Source organism: Anolis carolinensis, chromosome 3, assembly GCF_035594765.1.
Source record: "Anolis carolinensis isolate JA03-04 chromosome 3, rAnoCar3.1.pri, whole genome shotgun sequence".
In the NCBI taxonomy this organism is placed as follows: Eukaryota; Metazoa; Chordata; class Lepidosauria; order Squamata; family Dactyloidae; genus Anolis; species Anolis carolinensis.
The window spans coordinates 75,331,935-75,355,288 of NC_085843.1; the positions used below are offsets into that span (position 1 = coordinate 75,331,935).

The following is a 23,354-nucleotide window of genomic DNA, read 5'->3' on the forward strand; positions in this document are numbered from 1 at the left end:
ACCCTTCTGCTTAAGCAAGTCTTAGTGTAACATTTAAATACTGCCAGTATCAAGATGCATTTAACACGAAGGACAAAATAATTTCAAGGTTTAATTTCAATGTTTCAGATGCTTACCTGATGGTGGAGGTGGTCTTTGTGGTGGAGCAGGGCGAGCAGGAGGTGCCCCAGGGCGGGGTGGAGGTGGGCGTTTTGGTTCCAAGCCTTGAGCAGACTCTCGTTGATGATTAATTGGTTGGAAATCTACTGGAGAACCTGGCCAGCAGTAAAATATATACAAAGATTTATTTAATATTTGCACTATTTAAATATGATTCATTCCCCAAAATACATTATTTAAAGAAATTCACATCATTCCAATACAGATGCTCTACACCAGCTCTTTCAGAGCCCTATATATCAACTATGTCTCCCATGGGCACTTGGCTAGATTGTATGAATCATCTGTTATTTTAATGCAACCTACTGCTTTATTTCTCCCTTTATAGCAGCAAAAAAATATGTGTATGTTTTTGTACAAAATGTGACAGGATGCACCTTTCTACATCCTATTTGAGCTCAGAAGTAAATGAAAACAAAGTCCAGCTATGGCCAGAATCCTATCAGTGGCTTATCAGATATAACCTCCAGTTATATTAGAATAAATATGATTAAGATTGTTTCAGAAGAGGGTATCTAGTACTCTTCTCTGCATACATTTACTAGGATTAACCAATATATTTTCACAAACTCTCAACAACAGTTTCATTCTACTTTCCATCATGATTCCCACTTTCATATGCAAAGAAAACAGTGATATGTTGCATCAGATATATACAACCACACAAAAACATTTCTATATAAATAATTAAGTTCTAATATTTAAAATAGCTGAGGGGATGTTCCCTGCTGATGTATATAGGTTTATATGACTATACTAAGGAATGCTAAATCATCACATTGAATAACTAATACTTTTAATATGATGTTAAATCCTGTTCTTGAAGTACTTTGCTTGGGGAATTCAAACCACCAAATGATCAAGAGAGACTGTGGATGAACAATTAGAAAAATATTACAATAATTATATGTAATGAATGAAACTGGAATAAGTAAAGGTAAAGGTTTTCCCCTGACGTTAAGTCCAGTCGTGACCGACTTTGGGGGTTGGTGCTCATCTCTATTTCTAAGCCGAAGAGCCGGCGTTGTCTGTAGACACCTCCAAGGTCATGTGGCCCGAATGACTGCATAATAATAATAAAATAATAATAATAATAATAATAATAATAATAATTATAATTATTATTAGTAGTAGTATAGAATTGACAGAGCTATATTGTATATATCACTATGTGAATGATGGGCTAGGGATGGAGGGAGTATAGATCTGGGAATAGATGATGTTAACAAGACTACTATATTATGTGAAATGTTTTGAAATCAGTAAATAAATCTTTTTTAAAAAGTAGTATTTTGCTCAAATAGTTTAATATGGACACCGATTTCTGGCCCTGAGGCTTAGTTGGAAGATCCAATCTGCTCTCAAGGGCTCCAACATCCATGGCCTATTCCCTACAGTTGAATGTGTGCTATTATATCTGATCAATAACAAATGATAACCATGGGGATTTTCTCTGTGTGCCCTCCTTCCTGAATAAAGAAAAATCAGCTATGCACTTAGCCAGATCCTGTGTACTTGCAGTATTTGTTCTGCTGCTTTTAAAGAATACTTTAAGGTGATTGCTTCTTTTTACATCCACCCAACTCCTTTCATCCTCTAGCTCAGGCATGGGCAAACTTTGGCCCTCTAAGTGTTTTGAACTTCAGCTCCCACAATTCCTAACAGTCTGGAGAGCTGAAGCTTGCCCATGGCTGCTCTAGCTTGAACTTATTTTTTAGCAGTGTTGCAACTGGGAGGATGGTGAGGATCAAACTTCAGGATAACCAGAGCAAAACATTAGGATTTGATAATACCTTGAGATGACGTAGGTGGGCCAGGAGTTTTGTTAGGTGCCCTACTTGGTCTTGATGGAAGGGCTGGAGGTGGTCCATCTGAGAGTGTAGGTGACTGGCAGGGGCTCGAACGAGGGGAAGAGCCCGGTGAGGCTCCAAGACCAGAACCTAGTGTTGGCTGTAGATGCTGAGGAAGAATTTCTTCTACTTCTGCACTATAGTCATCAATATCACCTTGAAAAGAAGGACAATATTATTTCTGTGTAACTATAACCAACCAAACATTTACTACTACAGAGGGATCTGAAACAGCTATATTAGTTATATCTGTCTTTCACAGTAGCATCAAACTTCATAACCTTGTTAATGTATCCAGAATGGATGCAATCTCAGTATTTCACTACAAATAATAACTGAGCATTCAATAGCTTTAGGCTCTTGGAAATTCCTGCTGATTTTTAAAGACATATTAAGACCATGACGAATCAAACATGCACCAAATAAAAATCTCACAATTTTAGTAAATCTAGTGTTCCTGAATTAGTCTCAAGAGTATAAGAACGCAAAAGTGTGAGATAACTATAGAGCAAGCTGATACATGTTGGATTTTAGTAATGACTAACTCATGTAGTATGGTTAAGCTGCCACTATACACATTAAAGTTTTAGCTTGGCAAACCTTCCATATCGTAATCTGCAGAAACCTCTGCATCTTCACAAAGCAAAGTGGAACTTGTGGATGAAGGTAATCCAATGTTAACTCTCTCCAGACTCATCTCTTCTTCCAAGGTTTTAATCCAGTCTGGGCTTTTCAAACTAATATCGATTGTTTTCCCAAGGAGCTGAATTTGTATTAGACAATTCATATAAAGTTTTTGTTACAAATGGGTTACAAAAGTATCAAGAAAAAAATATAAATAATCCTAATTAAACACCTTAAACTGTAGTGGGAGATGCTAAGCATAGCTAATATCTATATTATATGGAAAAGTATAGTATTTATGCTCAAATTCTTTAAAGCATGAGTGGGAAGCTGCTGTGGGTCACAAGGCTCTACTCTATCTGCCATGTCTTTCTATCCCCCCTTTAAAGATTTTCCTTTCAAATTTCTCATTAAATGTATTTATCTCCCAATGTGGCAGAAGCAATCTCATAATGTTTTTGGCCTTTGTTTAATCATTTTAGGTCCAGGAGAGCCCTGAATCTCCTATGCTCTAAGGCAGTGCTTCTCAAGTGATCTGACAGGAAGGACTGGCAATTAAATGTGGTTCCAATGTGCCAGTGACTGGTTCCATATTTGTGCCCATTGGCGATAACTGTTTCCTTTGTAGAAACGTGATATGGGTGCATAACTGATGCTTCCTGGACTGACATTGGTCCATAAACTACCTCTTTGCATTTAACAAATAAGCAGATTATACTACAATGGAATTTACAGAATATGAATGGCTGGAAAAATATGCACATACAAAGAGCTATTAGAAGATGTGAATATACTAGCTTTGTGTGCTACTAATATGTTAGCATGTAGAGTCTGGAAGAAAGGAAGTTTAAAAAGTCTCTTCCATACTATATCAGCCATAGATAAGCTATATAGCAGTGGTGTCATACTTGTGGTCCTCCTGATGTTTTGGATTTCAGCTCCCAAAATTCCTGGCCATTAGAAAAGTTGGCAAGGGCTTCTGAGAGTTGGAGTCTGAAACATTTGGAAGGCTACAAGTTTGACACCTCTGCTATATCACATTAACACATTACTTCAGATCAGAACTGGGAAAGCATCTATTTTCAAATACAACAGACACTCTGGTGGGAATGTTCTGGTTGTTTGTCATTTAAAGCAGTCACTTTCTTAAGTTGCCGTTCAAAGCTAGAAGTTAATCTTACCCTTGATACATTATATAGCAGAACAAAGGAAAGTCTTAGGAGGTGGAAAAAAGGGCCCACTGCAAATCTCGAACTGCACTATACAGTGTTTTGTTTCAGACTGGAGTGTGTTCTGAATAGAAGCATTCCTGCTGGAGGCCAAGGGTACACTTTTGTGAGGCATGATTTGTCCTAATATACTATACTCCTGAATTAGAATTCCAGTGGACTATTCAGCAGACTTCTGCTTAAAATTCATATCTAAAATTCGCAAACAATTTGGACATTTATACTCTATGAATAGGAAACGCCATTCTAAAACAATCTTATACATTACAGAAGCTTAGCACGTTACAAATGTTTAGGGATGTTCCCTACCTCAATACCATTGAGGCTCAGAACATTTAAAGCAGAGCTTCCTTCCAAAAATGTCACCCACATTTTGTCTTCCACAAATCTGTAAAATATAAACAGGATAAATGAAAAACCCCATTATCAAACTAACAGAATAGAAATATTAGAGTGTTTTTGAAATGAGAACATCTTAACCTTATTAGTATAACTTCACCATAAGTTGCAAACTTCTGAAGAAGTTCATCAATTAAGTTGTCATCAAAATAATTATCTTCTGAGGAAGACCCTTTTATGGACACCATGATAGTACCATCAGGTGGCCCCTGTACTGAAATTACTTCTTTGTAAACGTTGTGTCGCTCATCTGCATCAACTTCAAAAATGTCTATATCAATCATTGCAACAACAGGTCTGAAAAATATAATCAAATTAAAAAAAATCAAGCAACGGCTGAGACACTATGAAATCACTTTTCCAAAAGTTAGAAAGTATTATAAAAGACAAATTCATACCTATGATCAGATGTTTTCAGTTCTGCCCTTCCATAATATAATAAAGTTCCAGGACTCCAAGTATAAATAAGCTTACTTTCATCATGACAAGTGGAATTTAGAAGATCCATGTCTTCAGCTAGAAAGTGATAAGAGAAATTATATGAACATGTTAAAGCAATGGAAACTGAAGTATGCATACTTTTACAAATATACGGGCACCTCATCCAGTGACGATTTGAAATAGGAGTGTCTTTATTTTTTTAAAAACCTGACATGTAATCTGAGATAAGACAGAGCTTTTGATTATATGTTTTTCAAGAAACTTCTCCACAAAACTTTGAATGCCTCAAGGTTCTGGATATGTTTATATTGCACAATTTAAGTAGTTAACATAGTATTGAACAGGTGAGCCATATATGAAAATGTAAAGTGAAAATGGTTACAATAAATTAATTCATTATATATGTTTTTGTATTATTACGATATTGCAGAAGTTATGCATCCCAAGAAAACAAAAAACAATTTCCTATTGTTTTAATTTTAAATAAAACCATAAAACATTATGCTATCCTGTCAGAAGTAGTTACACCACTTTATTCATAATAATTCGTCATCTGACCTGATCGGTCGAAAGGCCATTTTCTTCTCCGCCACAAGATGCGGTCTGTCCAAGCGGGTGTACGGCATTTTTCACTGGTATCATAGTCATCAGAAAATAAGTCATATTTGTATGTAGGGGCAAAAGCTATTTTTCCCTCTATAAAGCCTCTAAATATCTGTAGGAGAAAAGTTAAATCATCAAGAATTCTGCTTTATTACACTCTTTCTTCAGAAGAAAAATTACTTGACTTACAAAAATTGAATATTTTATTAATCCATAAATAAAAAAACTTAACTATGTTAAGAATTTCTTTAATTATGTAAAAATTCTAACATGAAATAAATTGCATAAAATGGGATTAAACAAACCAGTGACACAACTGATTCCAGTAAAGGATAGTACCAAATAGGTCAGATTTTATGTAATTTTAATTTATCAACATCCAGACCTGCAGATGTTTAATCAGATGTATCTAAAGCACACACTAATTTATACTATTCTTAGCTATAGACAGCTGATAAAAAATAAACACATCTGTAAAGGAAATCCAAAGTGTTACCTGCCCAGCATTTTTCTGATTAATAAGCTGATCTCCTGCAATAAGGGCATCCCAGTTCTGCTGCCGAATTAGTTCTTTTACTTCCTCATTGGGAAGATCTATTCGGTAATTAAAATCACCACACCAAAACACATAATCATGGGAAAAAAGCATTCGGCCCTGAAAAGACAACAATGGCACATGCAAAATCAGACTTGAAATAGAGAACTATATACATCATAAAGCAGCATTATAATTTTATTAAAAGGGAACAATTCAAATTTTGTCAAGGTATACCATGCTTTCATTTATCAATTAGATTTTTATTATGCCTTTCTAAAATGTCAGGATATGATACAAGATCCCTGGGTCAGGTTATGATACAATTGAATTGAACAGACTGAAAGAAAGTGGGGTACAATGTTGCTATCTATCACAACACCTTGGGTGGAAAAACATCAATAAAATGTTCATCATTGAAACTGCTGCAAGAATGTGAACTCTCATTTCCTGCTTCATCAAATCATAAGGATAGATGCAATTGTAGATTAGAAGCACATCATGCATTAGAATATCTTTAAAATAAGACCAGTTGAATTTTAAAATTATAAAAAAAAGCTATCTTCATTGAAAAGCAATTTTTAATTGAACACTGGGATAAAGGGATTGTGTTTAATACCTGGAGTAAAAATTATGTCAGACATGAAGACTAAACACCACTTTAAAATGAATGAGAGTTGGTATTTACCCTGACTGGTCATTCTGAGATAGCAGGAGGAGCAATCCACTCACCTCTCTATTCCCCATGTGCCAACCAACAGGATAGGAGTCTGAGTTCTTTCAACTGTGATTGTTGAGACTCTGCCTCTTACTAACCAGTTTAGTTATAAAGTCCTCACCTGACTAATTTACAAAAAAAAATTATTTTTGGTGGATTTCTGCCATTTCAGAATGACCATTCACAGTAAATAACAAACGGTCTTTCTTGGGATGGAAGAGAGAAGCAATCCACTCATTTATGGCACTTACTCAAACCCCTAATTGCCAAGATGGGAACAAATAATATCTTCCATTGGGCTGAATTATATGGGTCTACATTGATCATATAATGCAGTTACAAACTGCATTATATAGCAGTGTAGATCGAGCTTCAGATTCCTGCTTCATCACCTAGTGCACCTACGAGTAACTCAATTGCTCCTTCAAGAATAACTGGGGTTCCCTTCCTTCCTTTCTTATCTGTAAAATTAATGCTATTTTGTTATTGAAATGTGGTGTTTTGTCTAAAAGCAATAAAATGAAATATAGGCATGAGAAAGAAATGGTTGTAGACACTCTCTTGTTTCTCTAGCATAAAAATTCAGAGAATGCCAGGCTCTCTTTCAGAGCGTGGAACACGGGATCACATATCAAATATAGCAAAAAAGAACAATTCCTTGCATTGAACTGGAAGTAAAAAAATACTAATTACAATCAAACTTTTATAATATTAGTATTTAAGGCTTAAATACAATGGCTAATCTCAGCTGTAGCAGAATCGCATAATCAAGTACTGAAAGATAAGTTAATCCTTATGTAAGTTTCATTAATTTAATTGGTCCACTCTAATTGGAAATAACAATTGGTTTAAGCTTTGTATTTATTTCTGTATCTTATCTAACGTAGGACTCTTTTGTTTAAGTGTCACTTGCAGTATTGCTTTTTTTTGCTATTAAGAGTTCCCTTCAAGTGGAGCACGCCTTGAAAAATGGATTTACTAGATATTCACTAGATATCCCAATTAGAGATGTAACCACTTCTTACCATTGGGAAGCTCAGTTTTCGACATATTTCAATGAAATCTTCATTTCTCTCTTTGACTTGTGACTGTCCTGCAGCAAAGTGACTGCATACAAAGCAGAGGCTAGAGGTATGAAACAACATTCGAATTGCCACTGCACCCTTATTGCCAGTAGCTCCTCCCATGCCAGTCTTCACTGTATCAACTGCAACATCCCTACAAAGATAGTTAAAACAAATTCAATAGAGTTTTATTGGCAATTGGTTTTAGTAATTTCAGTCATATTCAAACTTATCTTTCTATGTAAGAAAATTAAGGACCATTTATGCTATGCTGATGGTCTCCAAATAACTATATTAGTCACTTGTGGGAAAATTGAACAATTATTTCTGAGCATATAAAAACATGATTATCTGCAGGTAATTCTTATCTTTCGCATGCAGTCTGGTAGCTAGCAGTTGATAACCATTAATATGATATATGTAACACTGTAAAAGGTATTCAATCCTATGCAATTGAAAGCTTTATGCCATTTCACAATGGCCAGTAGATCAGTTAAAGTGGTGTCATCCCATACATCTGCTTCAAATCCATATACAGGCAGTCCCCGAGTTACAAACATCCAACTTACAAATGGCTTTTAGTTAAGAACAGAGGTGAGACAACAGGATGTGAAAGACATCTACTTCTCGGAAGGGAAATTCACTCCTGAAAGAGTTATCATGGGAAAAAGATGTCTCAACTGAAGCTTTCACATCAATTCTTGTTTCCACAACAAGCCAAATTTTTTAAAATCCAATTATAAAAGGGACAGAAAGTGAGGTGAAATCTTTTGAACACGGGCACTAACAGTAAAACAAAAACCACAGGGGTGTTAACCCCTATGCTATCCATAGATAGATATATAGATAAGGCTGGAGTTACACTTAAAACATGTATCTGTTCTGACTTACATACAAATTCAGCTTAAGAACAAACCTACAGAACCTATCTTGTTTGTAACTTAGGAACAGCTTGTACGTGGCTTCGCCCTGCCAGAAATGTTACAGCACTCTAAAACCTAGAATGTGAAAGGTTTCTGTTATCTGAGTAGAAGACACTAAAGAATATGAACAAATACATTCTCAAAGAGGCAACTGCTTTTGAGATTACACAGCCCAATAAAATGTTTTTTCTTCTTGGTGATTTGGTTTATAAGCCTGTTCCTGGGTTATTTGGAGAACTGATTCAGAAAATTGCATTGGGTAGACTGCATCAACTCTACTGTATAATATACTGTTTATCATGATTTTCTACAGGTGAGCAGATGTTGACTGGTATTTGGCATTTGTCCTATATCTCAAAAATGAGAGTTGAAAGTGCAAAAGTGGCACCATTTTTGGAATCAGCAGGTCAAATATACCCAGAAACTAGTCTAACATTTGAGGCACCAAAATATGTTGGCAAGTGTTATTCATGCACCTGCTGCAATATGATTTAAGACAAGTCACAATGGCATTACATCAGAAATATTTATTGCAAACAACATCCTATTAGGACAGGGTGGACAATTGTTGAAGGTTAAGAGGCCGTAGCAAGGAGACCTTGGGAAGCTGGACCTACTCCTAATTGCCTTTGGGGACATGGGGGAATTTTACACCATTACTGGATTCCAAAAAAGGCTTTGTCTGGAGCTGAATTGATGCTTCTGCAAAATGCAGTGAAAATGAATCCCAAGACACTAGACATTTTGAAACATTTTTGGAGAACATTTTTTAAAAGAAAAAAGAGCAAACATTATTTTTGACCTCTAAATGGCCTAGCTCCCTCTCCCCTCAATATAGTGAAAATGTCCTTCACATACCATACAATGAAATAAGGACATTATGGAGCAAAGCATTTTTGTAAAATAAAATAAAAACTATTTTGACCATGCGGAGCACAAAAATGGACTTGGGGGTACATGTGCTCCACGGCCTGCATTTTGCTGACCCTATCCTTGGACAAAATACTGTTATATACAGATTTCCATAACAAATCAAACTACTAAGATTACTTCAAAATATCTGAAAATATAATATCTAATTTCAGCTCTGAGCTAAATATGATGTGTGTCAGAGAAGAGATTAAATAGGAAAGATTCAATTTCTTCAGGGTTTTGATTAATTATTTCCAATGCTAGTGATATGTTTAATCAAACATTACCATTTATATTAGATAATTATCAAAGCAGAAAAGTGTGCAATAGGGAAGAAACATCCTTTCTGTTTACCACTGTAAAGTGCTGCCATATGCCCTAGTAGGGATAGCAATAATTCTGGTCCTGATGAAATCATTTTTAAAAAACACAGAGCTTTAAATTATAACTGAAATACAAACACAAGGGCCAATATAAGTGGTTCTACTTCAAATGACTTTGTTTATTTAATATGGTACTTCACCTACCTGATAAATGGCGCATGCTGAGGCCTGATGAATACAAAGAGACAGACACCCACCAACTGTTCTGAAGCCAGCAGAACATATTTGTAATCTCTTGAGATAGTCTTCTGCAATTCAGCAGCCCATAGTTTTTGATTGGTTGTGCTGCCAGCATGAAGGAAAAATACAATTTAATTATAACAGCCTGAAAAAGCTCACACAACTTTGCAAAATACAACAAATCACCTGGTTTTATTCCTGTCCACAAGACAGAACAGGAAGGACATAATTTTTTAAAAAGACTATAGAGGAAGTACAACTTCCAGAATGATTTTAGCCAATTAGGAAAGAAAAAAAAACTAAATGCAATAGGTGTGAACAGCAAATTTGGTACCAATTGCAACAGGTCATACTCTTTAAACTTATCACAATGATCGTGTTTGCAAAATAATAATCAAAAATTGAAGCTGTTCACAAGCAAAACAGCTGCTCAAACTTTCCAACTCTCATTATCAGTAATGATTTAGTACATAGAAAAGGAAGACTGGTGATTTCTGAACTTGCTCCTAGAGTACTGCTTCCAAACAGGCCAAGGAACCAACATCAAAGCCTGGCTTCGGATTCTGGCAGGCATCCTGGTTCAAGTGCATGATTTCAATCCAGTTGCTAATCCCAACTACAACTGACTCATTAAGTCTCATCTAATTAGCAACCACCCAGCACCTTCACTTGATTGATAAATCAGATGTTTCCCCTATTGCTTTGTTTGTACTGTGGTTATTGCTAGGTTTGAATCAAAAAACATACTGCTTCATAGTTCTGCTATTTTAAAGCCTCTTTGCTTATAAAGTCATCACTCTGTAACATGAACCCTATTTTCAATTTTAAACTGATTATATTTTAATTCCCCTGAATTATTATTTGTAATGGAAACTGCCCTGTTACAGAGAACTAGGGAAATCTTGAACCAGAGGATTTGAATTATTTAGCATAGTAAAATACACACATACACATTTCTTGCAACCTGATAACAATTTGCTCATCTTGCTTTAAAGTTACAATGGCACGTACCTTGCACTCACAATGTTTCCTGCATTTAGTTCTACCATTTCTTCAAACCCTATAGCAAAGATATCAATAGGCTTGCTCCTTCGATCTGGGGTTAAAATAAGATTGTGATAATTACTTTAAAAAACAATACCTGAAGGGAAAAAAATCCATGCAAACTATTAATGACTCTCACCTTGGAATTCGCTAATGCCACCAATCTTTGGTGCATCTAAAAGCCAGTCAGTGAGGGTCTGATTTCTAAAGGCAATGCTTCGGAACTGCTTCCCACCGTTCACATTCCATGTTCCAGTGCAAATCCGGATTTTTTTTGGCTTCGAGTACTTATAAAAATTCTCACACATGCTCTTCAATATTTTTGCTGATGCTACAAAACATTAAGATTAATTTGCTTAAACACCAACATTATTTTGTGTACAATACTTTAGAACCTGTAAGTCAGCAAGCCACAGATAAATTCATAACTGTAAGCAGTCATTAAATCTAACAGTAATGCACCTCTAAAAACAAATACCAAGGTCAGTTAGCATAAATCAACCCTCTCCCCCTTCCATGAATTAAGTCTCAGCAACTTCATGGTGCTTATTTCTGAGTCGTTACTGATTAAATTGTACTGTAAATTACACTAGCTGAAGATCATTTACACATAGATATAAATAGGTAAAATGCTTCCCCATTAATTCCATTTCTAATGCTGGAGTTCTTGGAGGTGTTGTTTATTTTGGCTGTTCAAGGCTAGCATTCCTAGCTACAGTAGGATTATCTAGAGTATATTCCCATTTTCCCCCAACTCAAGCTTTACTATATTAATTTATCAGAAACATACTGCTGCAACCCAAGCAGCAGTATCCAGCCTTTCCTGAACAATCTCCCGGTGCGGAAGCTGTTAACAACTCTTTCAGCTAGATAGAGGGCAAGGAAGAAAAGGTAAGGGCTGGGCAGACATAAAAGGACTTTGAACAAAAGGAGCTTCTTGGTCAGAAGCTTTGTAACTGAACTATGTCTGTAGTTTAAATAACAGATTACACCACCAGTGCAACTGGGGAATTCCAAAATTAATTTAATTGGCTTTTCCCAAGATTTAAGCAATCTAAGGAAAAGTGCACAGTATTCAGTTATAAACATTCTAATAAAATTATGTCAAAGGCATAAATCCAATGTTAGATTTGATCCAGTGGAATCCAAACAATTTAAGTTAGTTTCCCCCTTAAAAACTAATATTTCAATAAATCCCAGGAAAAAAAGAAAGAAATGCACAGGAACAACACTGAGTATAATAACAGAGACTGCTATGTTTGAACTGATTGTGTTGCTTCAAGAGATGAAAATGCAGAGGTTTGATTCTGGTATTTGTTAAATAACCAGATATGCATTATAAATGCAATACTGAAGCAAATGTTTCTCCTTCTTTTCCTCTACCTGTTCAATTTTTATACCTATTTTATATAGGCAACAGTAATTTATATTAGCATTTGACATTAGCATTATATTAGCATTTGACATAGATTTCACATTTTCCTTACTAAGAACAATCTGACAGTACTGTGATGAAGTTTTCATTCTACTCTGAATGTAAAAAGTTATTTTAGATCTCTTTAAACTGGTGACATTCAGATGGTCATTGTCAGCATGCAATTAAAAAGCCATACCAATTGTTACTGTTATGATAAAGGAGCAAACTGTATTTTCTTCACACATATACTGAAGTTTACACATTCATCTATATTATAACATTAGCTTGGGAACCCGGTGGTGCCCGGGCTATTAGAAGAAAGCATTGTTTATTTTGGGATGTTGGGTAATATCCAGTTTGGTCTGGATCCGTTGCTGTCTGGGTTCAGTGCTGTCTGGATAAGGATGAACTACAACTCCCAGATTCCCAGGGCCACCACCCCCAAACTCTGCCAGTATTTGCAGTTGGCCATGTTGGGTCTGTGTGTCAGGTTTGGTCCAGATCCCACATTGCCTGGGTTCAGTGCTTTCTGGATGCAAATGAACTACAACTCCCAAAATCATGGTCCATTTCCCCAAACCCTTGCATTATGTTTAGTTAGTCATGGGGCTTCTCTGTGCCAAGGTCAGTCCTCGTCCATTGTTGGTGGGGGTCACAGTTTCTCTGGATGTAGGTGAACTATAACTCCCAAAATCAAGGCCCATTCCCCCAAACCCTTGAATTATGTTCAGTTGGCCATGGGGCTTCTTTGTGCCTAGTTTGGTCCCAGTCCATTGTTGGTGGGGGTACTGCAAGTCCCATTATCCGTGTGTTAAACAAAACCAAATAAAACCCAGAAGCAAAAGATTCCTAAATATACACTACTGGAAAGTTAACACCATTAGCAATCACGGATACAAGGCAAATGCACATCATAGAAGGTGATCTTGATCATGCTGCATAAAGGGTGAGGAAATTGTGTTCCTTCAGAAGTTTTTGACCTATAATACCCATGTGCACTAAAATATTGCAGCCAGTAAGAAATAATTGTGATATCTGCAGTAAAAAAACACATGGAGTGGGTTGTCGATACATCATGCAAAGTTGAATCATACTAAATGGCATGGGATGTATTATGATTGCACTATATAATAAAGAAAATATTCTTAGCCTCTGCTTGCATGGACCATAACTGAGGTGTCCCCCCCCCCCCCCCCCCCAAATGCAACTCTCCACCAGTGGCTATACTGACAAGGGTTGGTAGGAGTTGCAATCCACACTGAGCTTATAAATTCAACTCCTATCAGGACATCTCCAAACAATCAGCAGGGAATTTGTACATATAATTGACAGTGGAAGTGGAAATGGGCTATCTATAGATTTGTTACAACTGGGAAGTAACCTTTTGAAACCGGCAACACCTGGTCATCCTAAGTTATTGTTTGAAGTGCAGAAGATGCCAGGTTTGATCCTAGCATCTCCAGCTAGAGCTAAGAGTGACTCCTGCATTAAACTCTGGGAACTCAACTGTCAACTATAGAAATTTGATGGCCCAATGTCTAAAATAAGCTTGAGGCAGTTTCCAATGCTCCTTTAAAAACAACAGTTGATTGGGAAAGACAATACCAATAAAAAAAGAAATACCGTATCTCCTATTTCTTACACTTTTCTCATCTTCCTAACATGGAAAGCAAATCCTGATTTGTCAATAGGTTGCTGCATATATGTAAATTTGTTTATACACTTGTAACGGCTTTTGCCATGCTACTCATAATTGAAAGGGGCTCATGGTAAATTCGCCTACCAATAAGTTGGGATGGTAGAAATTTTCATTTGGTTTCACATTTTTAAGTTAAATGAATTGGCATCCCCCAGATTCGAATGCAGTTTCCTTTCAGTTTACATATTTTTCCAAATGCTCAGATGAAAAATGTATAAATGACATGTATATGGGGAAACTATGTATATATATAAATGTAATTCTCTGCAAATAAAACATATCTCAGACTGATTTGCGAACAGAACAAAACAGAAATGACTGAACATAAAGAACATTCATTGATAATGTCTAGAAATATAATGCGTCCATCCCTGAGAGTAAGCGAACAAGAATACTTTACAAATTCTCCTGCATGCATTTAGAGGAAAAATATGACAAATTTAACACTCCAGGTGTTGAAAATTACAGGTACTATACTATACCTGATTGCAAAGTCTGCTCTGAAACTATTGATGCAGTAAAGGAGAAAAGAAAAGAAATTAGTTTAACAGTTGTGTTACTGACCTACCAGTGTAAACCTCCAAGACACTTTAAGCATACTGCTGCAATATTCCTGAAAAAGTTCCACCATTTTACTAACTCAGCTTTATAATATTACTTAGTCGTCCAGAATTACCTTATCTGGGACATTATCCCATGAAGCCCCTCCCTCCACATTTCTAAACACTTCGAAATTAACGAAGCAAAGTACAACGGAGCCCATCACACTACGCAGGAAGATTTTCCCCTTGCATCCGTCATGCCTGATGAGGTGTTTGAAAGGTGTGAAGAAACGGGGTAAAGGAGACAGGCAGATATAGTTTTCTGAGCTCAGGAATCATTATGAAACAGAAGAAAACAATGAAAAAGACAGGGTATGAGATCTTTCAGATTTGCCCACATTGAATTGATTTGGTGAAGTGGGGGAATGATTGTTCCTATGTCTGGTGTCCTACAAAGAAGTGATGTCCCAGTAATCTCCCAAAATCCAGTTGCCTGATCCTTGCACAGTATGTTTTTTTTCTGAATGTATTCAGCAGAAATTGTGCTACTTCAGGAGACTGCTACCTTACTTTCACTTGATTATAACCTTTTGAAATTGCAGTTTTCCTGTCTTTTCTTTCCCCCTTTTATAAACTAGAGTTAGTGAACCATAAAAAACCCCATTGAGAGAAAGAGCAGAAATGGGGTCTGCCTTAAGAACAAAGCTTCCTGTCTGTTTGGGAGTAGGGGCATTGGGAGAGAGAGCAAAAGCGCCCATGGGGAGAAATGGAGTCTGTCTTAACTGCATTCACTCATGTAATAAATCTGAAAACTGATCATTTTGGGAGAAAAGACGAGTCCCAACACCATGTGATGGGTACCGAAAAAAGATACGATTTGCTTTTTAATGCAGTGGGACTAAACGGTACAGTAATATTACAGACATTAAGACAGAGACCTTCCATCTTCAATTTGTTTAGGATGACATTAAGAATATGGTAAGGCAAATTAGTAAAACAATAAGAGGAGACTTCATGGGGCTATTTCTCTCAATGCTGGTTTTTACTGGTCTGAATACAACACTAAAATTAGGTCTGTGGCTTAGTATGCATGAACACACTGTTTTGTTGTTTAGCTGCTGCCATGTGCAGTCAAGTATCCACCAGGCTCAGTGCTCAGGTCAGGGGTTCCCTGAAACCCAGGTTTATCATATGAAATATGCATGAGAGAGAGATGGAGGATGAGGGGTACATGTATTGATATAAATCATTCACAGGATTCACCACTTGCAGATAGATTATCCACATCTATTCTAACATATACTTCAATTACAGAACAAGCAGGATTTTCATTCTGTAGAAACGAACTTAACTCTGTCTAGGTATGATAAATTGGATTTTCTTAAAAGCAGTAATACAATACTATTAGTAAAGTATGAAGACCATTTATAAACAGATTGCCATTAAGATGACATTAACACTTTGAAGATTAATTGAATACACAGAACATAGTGCGTTGGAGCCAAAAACTCAAGTACTTAGCATAAGAATGTACACAATCCCCAAAGCCGTTCTTATGCTTCAACAAGGATTTGCACTACAGATGTAACATCTTTGGCTCTAGTTTCCCTTTTCTTGCACAACGCTCTAATACAGACCTACACAACCTGTGCATTGCTCTTCAGCTAATGGAACATCACCTTCCATATACAGAAAAGAAGCTTTGGATTGAATCGCTGTATTTATCAGTACAAGTTGTTGCCATATAAATTAAGAACCTTAGAAACACTTACCACGTAAACTGCCGGTTGTTAAGAGGGCCCGTGCTTTGTCTGCTAAATCACTATTTAGGGTATTCCCCAACAGTAGAATGTCAATAGCTTCCTGCTTTGAGCTATCAAAAAAGTTATTCTGAATTGTTCTGGTCACAGAACGTGCACCGTCTTTCAGCTTCCCAGCCTGTTGGAAAGGAATATGTAAAAGTTACTATGAAAACACTGCAGCCCAATTACATTACACTCTATTCTAAATTAATGTTTAATTCATCAGTATCTTATAAAAGAAAAATAATTTAGTAGAGTGCTAAATTTATTAACTTTTTGCAAATGTGTTTGAAAATGCTATATTTTGTATGGATTTTTGGAGTAGGATTATAACATGAATGTATCTAAAGAAATCCTCAATAAAGCTAAACTTGGCTAAGAATGGGAAGGAAACAAACTATGCAGTGTAGTTTTACCCAAAGAAGCGAGGCATGAACATGTCATTAATGCCAACACAGAAATATGCAAATGAAATGCATGCAGTTCAGTCCTTTTAACTGCAATGGGTTGGATCCAGATTTGCAGAATACCTGTTCATCATGGAATAAGGGCATTTAGGCAGTGATTTTTCTCCAAAACTCTTCCTTATTTCACAAACTTCTCTGTACCCAAAGAAGCTACTATGAAAGACTTGGGCACCTATCTACAACCACTTGGCACTGGCACTTCAAACTGGAATGAGAAAAACTCACCATGCAAATCAGAGCTTAGAAAGTTATTTTTAAAAATGTATTTAGTTCAAAGTAGCTACAGATGGCAAGCCACATTTGTGGACGTGACTTTTACTGATTTTATTATTTGCAGATTTAGTTAATATGGTCTCTTTAGAAATCACTAGCTCCTATAGTCAACCAGAAGTTGACCACAGAGTTGTGTGGGAGGACCTAGAGATTCCTAGAGAGATGTTATCTCAGAAAAAAGCATTGTTTCTTAATTCATGGTTTTTTAGATTTACAGGGGGTCTGTGCCCTATCCTAGTAAATGTGGAAGATTCTAAATAATGCCTCCGTAATAATTAGAAGTATCTTATTATATTAATCTTTTATTAACATGGTTATTTTTATTGTTGCTTTGAAACACAAATAAAATGTATATATGGACGAAATAATTCTTCAAAATAATCCCACAATTAGGAATAAGTCAATGTTCTTGTTACGCTTTAAAAAAGGTGATGGTATTACCAGTCAACATGTTACTCAAGTTACTTTTTAAAGATAATATTGTTGAAAATAACTTGTAAAAAAAGTAATATTCCTGGAAACATTGTTATGCCAACTGTAATGCATTACAGGTAACAATATTATTTATAATACTTCTCCTTTCTAGCAGTAAGTAGCTGCTGGATCCAGTTAAAAGGATACTTATTTCTTATACACAGACCAATATTCATTTCAGTTACAGTTACAGCTACATGTATAGTGTATAATCTTTATATATATATGGGTCTATGTGGCTGTTTAAAGACATGCAAACTGAAGAAATCAAACGTTATAAATGTGCAAGCAATGTTCAGTAGCATGCAGCCCAATGAAATATTTTGTTTCATCTGCAAAGTATTGTGAGAACCTTTACAATCCCACTCTCTTTTTCAAAACGTTTCTAGGCTTCATGGTTGAATACGCACTGGAATGAAAACAAAAATATCTACGAGATATTTGGCAGGTACATTAAAATGGCAGGCAAATTAAGTCAAGCATAAATTAAAGAAGCACATTGATTGTAGCTTTCAAGACTGCCTTATGTTCAGTAGCACTCAGCGCTAACCAAGTTACCTGCCACCACAGTATGGTTTTAAAAATAAGCTTGCCTAATCATTATCATATTTCAGAAATTTGATTAAGTATGTCTTATTTGTCTGAATTTCAAATAGTTTGTCTAACAATTTAAATGCTTAATTTGTTGGTTCATTTGATGGATTCCTTTTACTATTAAGGATATTTATAATCCACCCTGGTTACCAGGGACAAAAGCTGAATCATAAAAAATACTTTCATTTAACCAGATTGTGATGTTATAAGAATTGAGGTTATTATATCTGCAAAGATACAACATGGGACAACACTACTTAAGACATGAAGAGCACATACAATAGTACTTATTGCAGTATTTTTCCTAATGGGCTTATCTTCATTCTTTATAATCCTTAAAACCATGTAAAAGCAACCAATATTACTCTCATATTGTAGAAATGCCAATGAAACAATTTGCTTAATATACTCAGGAAATCTATGGGTCATCAGCCTTTTAAACTGGAAGCTTTCAGTGACTGGAAGCCAAACTACTAACTATTTGTGTACATGCAAGAGTCTTCTGGGCAAGCATTTTTCAAACACTAGGTCCCCATGCCACATGAGCATCTAAAAGGTGATCAAGAGCTGTTTGATATAGAATGTAAGGTGCTACAGGGAAAAAGATCTTACTGAATCTATTAAAACCCTTGAACAACTGTTCCAGACAGTAAAAATAAGAAAATATGTCAAAGCCTTATTTATTCAATATCCTATGTTTTTCTCAATATGGGAGCTAAGGCAGTTCATTTCAAGTTAGCTGATAAATACATTTGCTAGTAGGCTCAGGAAAGCTGTCTTTGGAGGGTTTACATAAATTAAATGCATTCTTTATCACTGTATTATTTAATAATTTGGATAGGAATAAATGTTTTAAAATGTATGAACAGACAATGTTTGACAGGATTCAAGAATTACACTCACCAATTACATATCAGGCAATTATTGAAATGAACCAAGAGGAAAGCAAAAAGAAAATTAGTTAAGAAGTTAGACAGTAACACAATAGTTTTGAGAAAATATGAAATATGCAGTTATTTAAATGCATTCAGTAAGCAATCTGGAAAAATATCCTCTAGTTCTAATTGCACAGTTTGAGAAGGCCCTGCCCCCAATACTAATAGGAAAAAAGCAGCAATGAAAACATACAAATGTCTGTTTTTTTCTTCTTCTATTTAACACCTATGCCTACAAAAGATATATACAGAAAGCCATTGCTAAGAATACCATATCAAATGGTTCCCTCAGATGCAACACACACATGTGACTGAAATTAAGGCAAGTAATATGGATCCTTAGCATGGCTATTCATAACTATGTGGCACCATTGACTACTGCTTTCACAGCTGTGTATGAACTGAATAATTTCTGATCTTTTTATTTAACTGAAATACAGCTCTAAAATACTTATTGAAAGTTATTGCAATGTTAATAGCCTATTTTGGCAAAATATAGCAAGAAGCACATTATGCTAATATTTTAACTGGGTGATTTTAATTGATTTTAAATAAACTATTAAAGTAAAATCAGATGAAAATGAGATAAGTTTAAGTAGATACATGATTAGTGGATAAATTCAGAACTGCACCCATACCTCGTTTGGGAAGAATATAATCAAACAGTTAAATCATTAGTAAATAACAAATCTAACAGGGCAAGAGTCCCTCGCCCTATACATTATTCAATTTTTACTACTAAAACATTGTTTACCTTTGCTTTTCCCTCAAGAGCTCCTGTTCCAGCATATATTTTGCTGACTGAATCCCCATTAACAGACCACATGGATCGAAATACTTCCTGGAATCGAGTAACCAGCTGAGGTTTTTCAGCCAAACCTAAAACTTCCAGTTGTTTTGTTAGCATCTATAACAATAGGAGGCAGATGGAAAGTTAAAAAAAACTAATGTAAATCATTATATTAGGGGAAACTTTCTGGCCATATGACATACAGCTGTTCTCCAATAGAAGGAAAGAGCACGGAGGATGATCTAACAGAAGCAACAAATGGAGAATGATCAGGAGGAAGAGCTAAAGAATTGTTGCTGCTTGCCTCAGGTTGCCTAGGGATAGCACTAGCCACATCTATATCTCTAGTATTGTTGCAAAACAAAAACTGCTGATGAAGGCTAAAAGCAATGGTTTATTGCATCCAGTACTTGTGTTGCAATAGTTTCAGCAGCAGCCACATCGGGTTAAGGGAGTTGATGCTATTGTGATGTCTCAGGCACCTTTGGCCCCTGATCCCGCAGCCATTGCTGATCAAACTGAAGAGAATTTGGGTTTTTTCCCACCTCAGCAAGATTCAATCCCTTTCCAGATGTCTCCTGTTGACATTGCAGAGCCAGAGCCAATTAGGAATGCCCTTGAAATGTTGCCGGCTCTTCCTGGATCTCCAGAGAGTTTAGAATTTGATACAAGGGCTACTTTCCAAACAGATCGCTCTCGAAGACAAAGTTTAAGGAGAAGTGTGAGATTAGCAGAGCGAGGAGAATGTGGCTAAGCCAGTTCTCTTGGGAAGAATTGGGGAGGCAGGCATCTGGCACCTCGTTGTTAGCAGCTCGTTCTCTTGGGAAGATTTGGGGAGTCACGCACCTGCTTTGGGGGAGCCCTTGGACTTCAAATAGATTTGGGGAGTCACGCACCTGCTTTGGGGGAGCCCTTGGACTTCTGCGCAGAGAATCTCTGTTGCTGTGTCAACTGAACTTCTGATTGAAGAATACATCGTCTCTTGATCCTGAGCTTCCAAGCGGCCTGCTGGCGCGCTTACTCTCGAGTAGACCAGGCATTGTGCCTCGTCCCTTGCCAAGTTTGGACTGCATTTCAGATCCACCATGAACAGCCTTTGCCTTACCTTGAAACCTTGTTCTGGACTATTACTTCAAGTACTTTCCTGAGGAACTTGCTCTTTTCCCCACTCAAACTTCCAATAAGTTTGAGTGTGTTTCGGTTATTGGATTTTGGACTTTGGACTCTAATATTGGACATAAGACTTTCATTCTTTGGACTAATTTTGATCTTTTCTAAAAGGTCAACTGCTTGACTATTTATTCTGCTTATTTTTGTTTGAAACTTTTATTGCTTTAATAAAGATATTAGATTGTTTATTGGCCTCCGTGTTGGTTCCCAGTGTTCGCGCTGCCTAGGAGTGTTACAGCTATTTACTGGTTCTGCCAAGTGGAATATCTCTGAAAACTAGGCATTTTTCTATTCATCACATGCAAGATCAAACATGAAAAACAGAATAAATGAACACTATTATCTTTAAGATTAAAATGTGTTATCTGTGACAATGAAAATAAATAGAACATACTTACAGAAGATAAGATCATTTACATAGTACAATCTGAGATAGTTTACAAAATGCAGTTCCTAACCACAGTAACAATGAAATCCTATGTATGTCTATTCAGTTATAAATCTAGACAAATGGATGCAGAATTTCAGCTTGGGTTTAATGAAAGACCTTAGCACGAATGGTTATTCTTTCTTCTAATCACAGTCACCCATCTTTAGATTTTGAATCAGAATACAAACAAAAATGACCAAATCATTAGGCCTAATAAATCTGTGACAGCAGCTGCCATATCTAAAAAATATTTGATAGGTTATTGTTGAGAAAATTACTTCTCTTTCACATAAGATAACACATTTGGCAATGGTAAACCTCTTCTGAACAAATATCACCAAGAAAGCCCCATGATAGTTTTGCCCGAAGCTCATAAAAGGTCGAAAACAACTTGCAGGAATACAATAACAACAATTAGTACCATTCAATCTTTGAAAATGGATGTTTATACCTACAATAAATAAAATACTAGAAATGCTAAAGTGAGAGTGATTTACCTCAATTTACAATGATGGAGAATATATGACAGGAAAAACTGCCACACAAAATTACAGGAATTACATTAAAAGAATATTAGTTTGCCTCCTGATGAATCAGTTTAATATGTCATAGGATATTTTAATATTTCTTTTCTCAGTTGATATTTCAGGCAGCATTTCAGATAGGCAGTATCCATATATTTCTCTGGAAAAACACTGATAATAGTATCATAAGATTCTTACCTCTAAACCAACGAAAGCTTGCACATTGTTTGTTCTATCAAGACAATCCAAGCAGTTTGTTCTTATAGTACCGCTCTGAGTTCTAAGCCAAAAACAAGATAAAGAAGAAAACTAAGAATCTTGCACATAACAAAAAGGATCTTCCATGTTTTAACTGGAAATAAAATACAGCAAATACAAAACAATGCAAAGACAGAGACGATTATCTCCTCCCAATTTTGGTCTTCCAGAACTGAGAACAATCTCTGTCATGCCAAATTCAGATATGAAAGATTAACAAATACATTATTTTACTGTGTTGAAGACATTAAGGCTGAAATGTTCAAGTGAGAAATTTTTAACTAAAATAGAAATACATACAAATTCATGTAAAGGCAAAAAAGCATAAAAAATTGTAAAGGCATTGATCAGATTTTACAGAGGCTACCTAAAGGAATGTGAGTTTAAATCATTCAAACTAGTAGTTGAAAAATGTAATAGTACCATTAATATTATCATTCGTATAAAAAGGAAATAAAAGGGGAAGAACCTATCAGTATCTTTATTTTAGCATGAGCTTTTGTGCGTTTCACTTCACTTCCTCAAATGAACTGATAGGAATTAATATTAAACCACCGAGTATAGCTGTTATATGGTTGCCATTCATCATGAATATAGCAATTTAGGAAATCCCAAGCAGAAATTACAATAGAAAAAATAGAAAAATGCATAATATCAATGATATAGAAATTACAGAAGCACATACACAAATCAATCCCCCCCCTCTCTCTCTAGGTATCTATATTAATGTGTTTATGTATGTACAATACAAAAAGAGAGTGAGAGTGAAACAGATTGATATTATCATACTGAGAGATTATGATTAAGTCAGAAGAGCTTTTGACCCCTAGAGTTATAGATGAAAAATATATCTGATGTATACAGAAAGGGAGACAGCATTATAATGATAAAATGATAAAACACTAACCTACTAAC

General features: G+C 35.8%; 1 protein-coding gene across 11 annotated transcripts in view; it reads right to left on the reverse strand.

Moving 5' to 3' along the window:
- synj1 (synaptojanin 1) overlaps positions 1-23,354 on the reverse strand; it is a 61,353-nt gene that overhangs the window by 12,688 nt on the left and 25,311 nt on the right. For 7 of the 11 annotated variants that reach the window (XM_008107595.3, XM_008107594.3, XM_008107591.3 and 4 more), the window contains exons 10-25: positions 22,380-22,461; positions 20,022-20,174; positions 16,495-16,660; positions 14,663-14,686; positions 11,204-11,395; positions 11,032-11,116; positions 9,985-10,125; positions 7,584-7,776; positions 5,802-5,960; positions 5,261-5,417; positions 4,660-4,777; positions 4,343-4,558; positions 4,172-4,250; positions 2,610-2,772; positions 1,953-2,165; positions 117-254 (exon numbers count right to left, since the gene is read on the reverse strand). In XM_008107595.3, coding sequence (XP_008105802.1) covers positions 117-254; positions 1,953-2,165; positions 2,610-2,772; positions 4,172-4,250; positions 4,343-4,558; positions 4,660-4,777; positions 5,261-5,417; positions 5,802-5,960; positions 7,584-7,776; positions 9,985-10,125; positions 11,032-11,116; positions 11,204-11,395; positions 14,663-14,686; positions 16,495-16,660; positions 20,022-20,174; positions 22,380-22,461 — 2,279 coding nt within the window. The remainder of the gene's footprint in view (positions 1-116; positions 255-1,952; positions 2,166-2,609; positions 2,773-4,171; positions 4,251-4,342; positions 4,559-4,659; positions 4,778-5,260; positions 5,418-5,801; positions 5,961-7,583; positions 7,777-9,984; positions 10,126-11,031; positions 11,117-11,203; positions 11,396-14,662; positions 14,687-16,494; positions 16,661-20,021; positions 20,175-22,379; positions 22,462-23,354) is intronic. The other 4 variants (XM_008107593.3, XM_008107589.3, XM_008107598.3 and 1 more) reach the window with 2 other exon arrangements.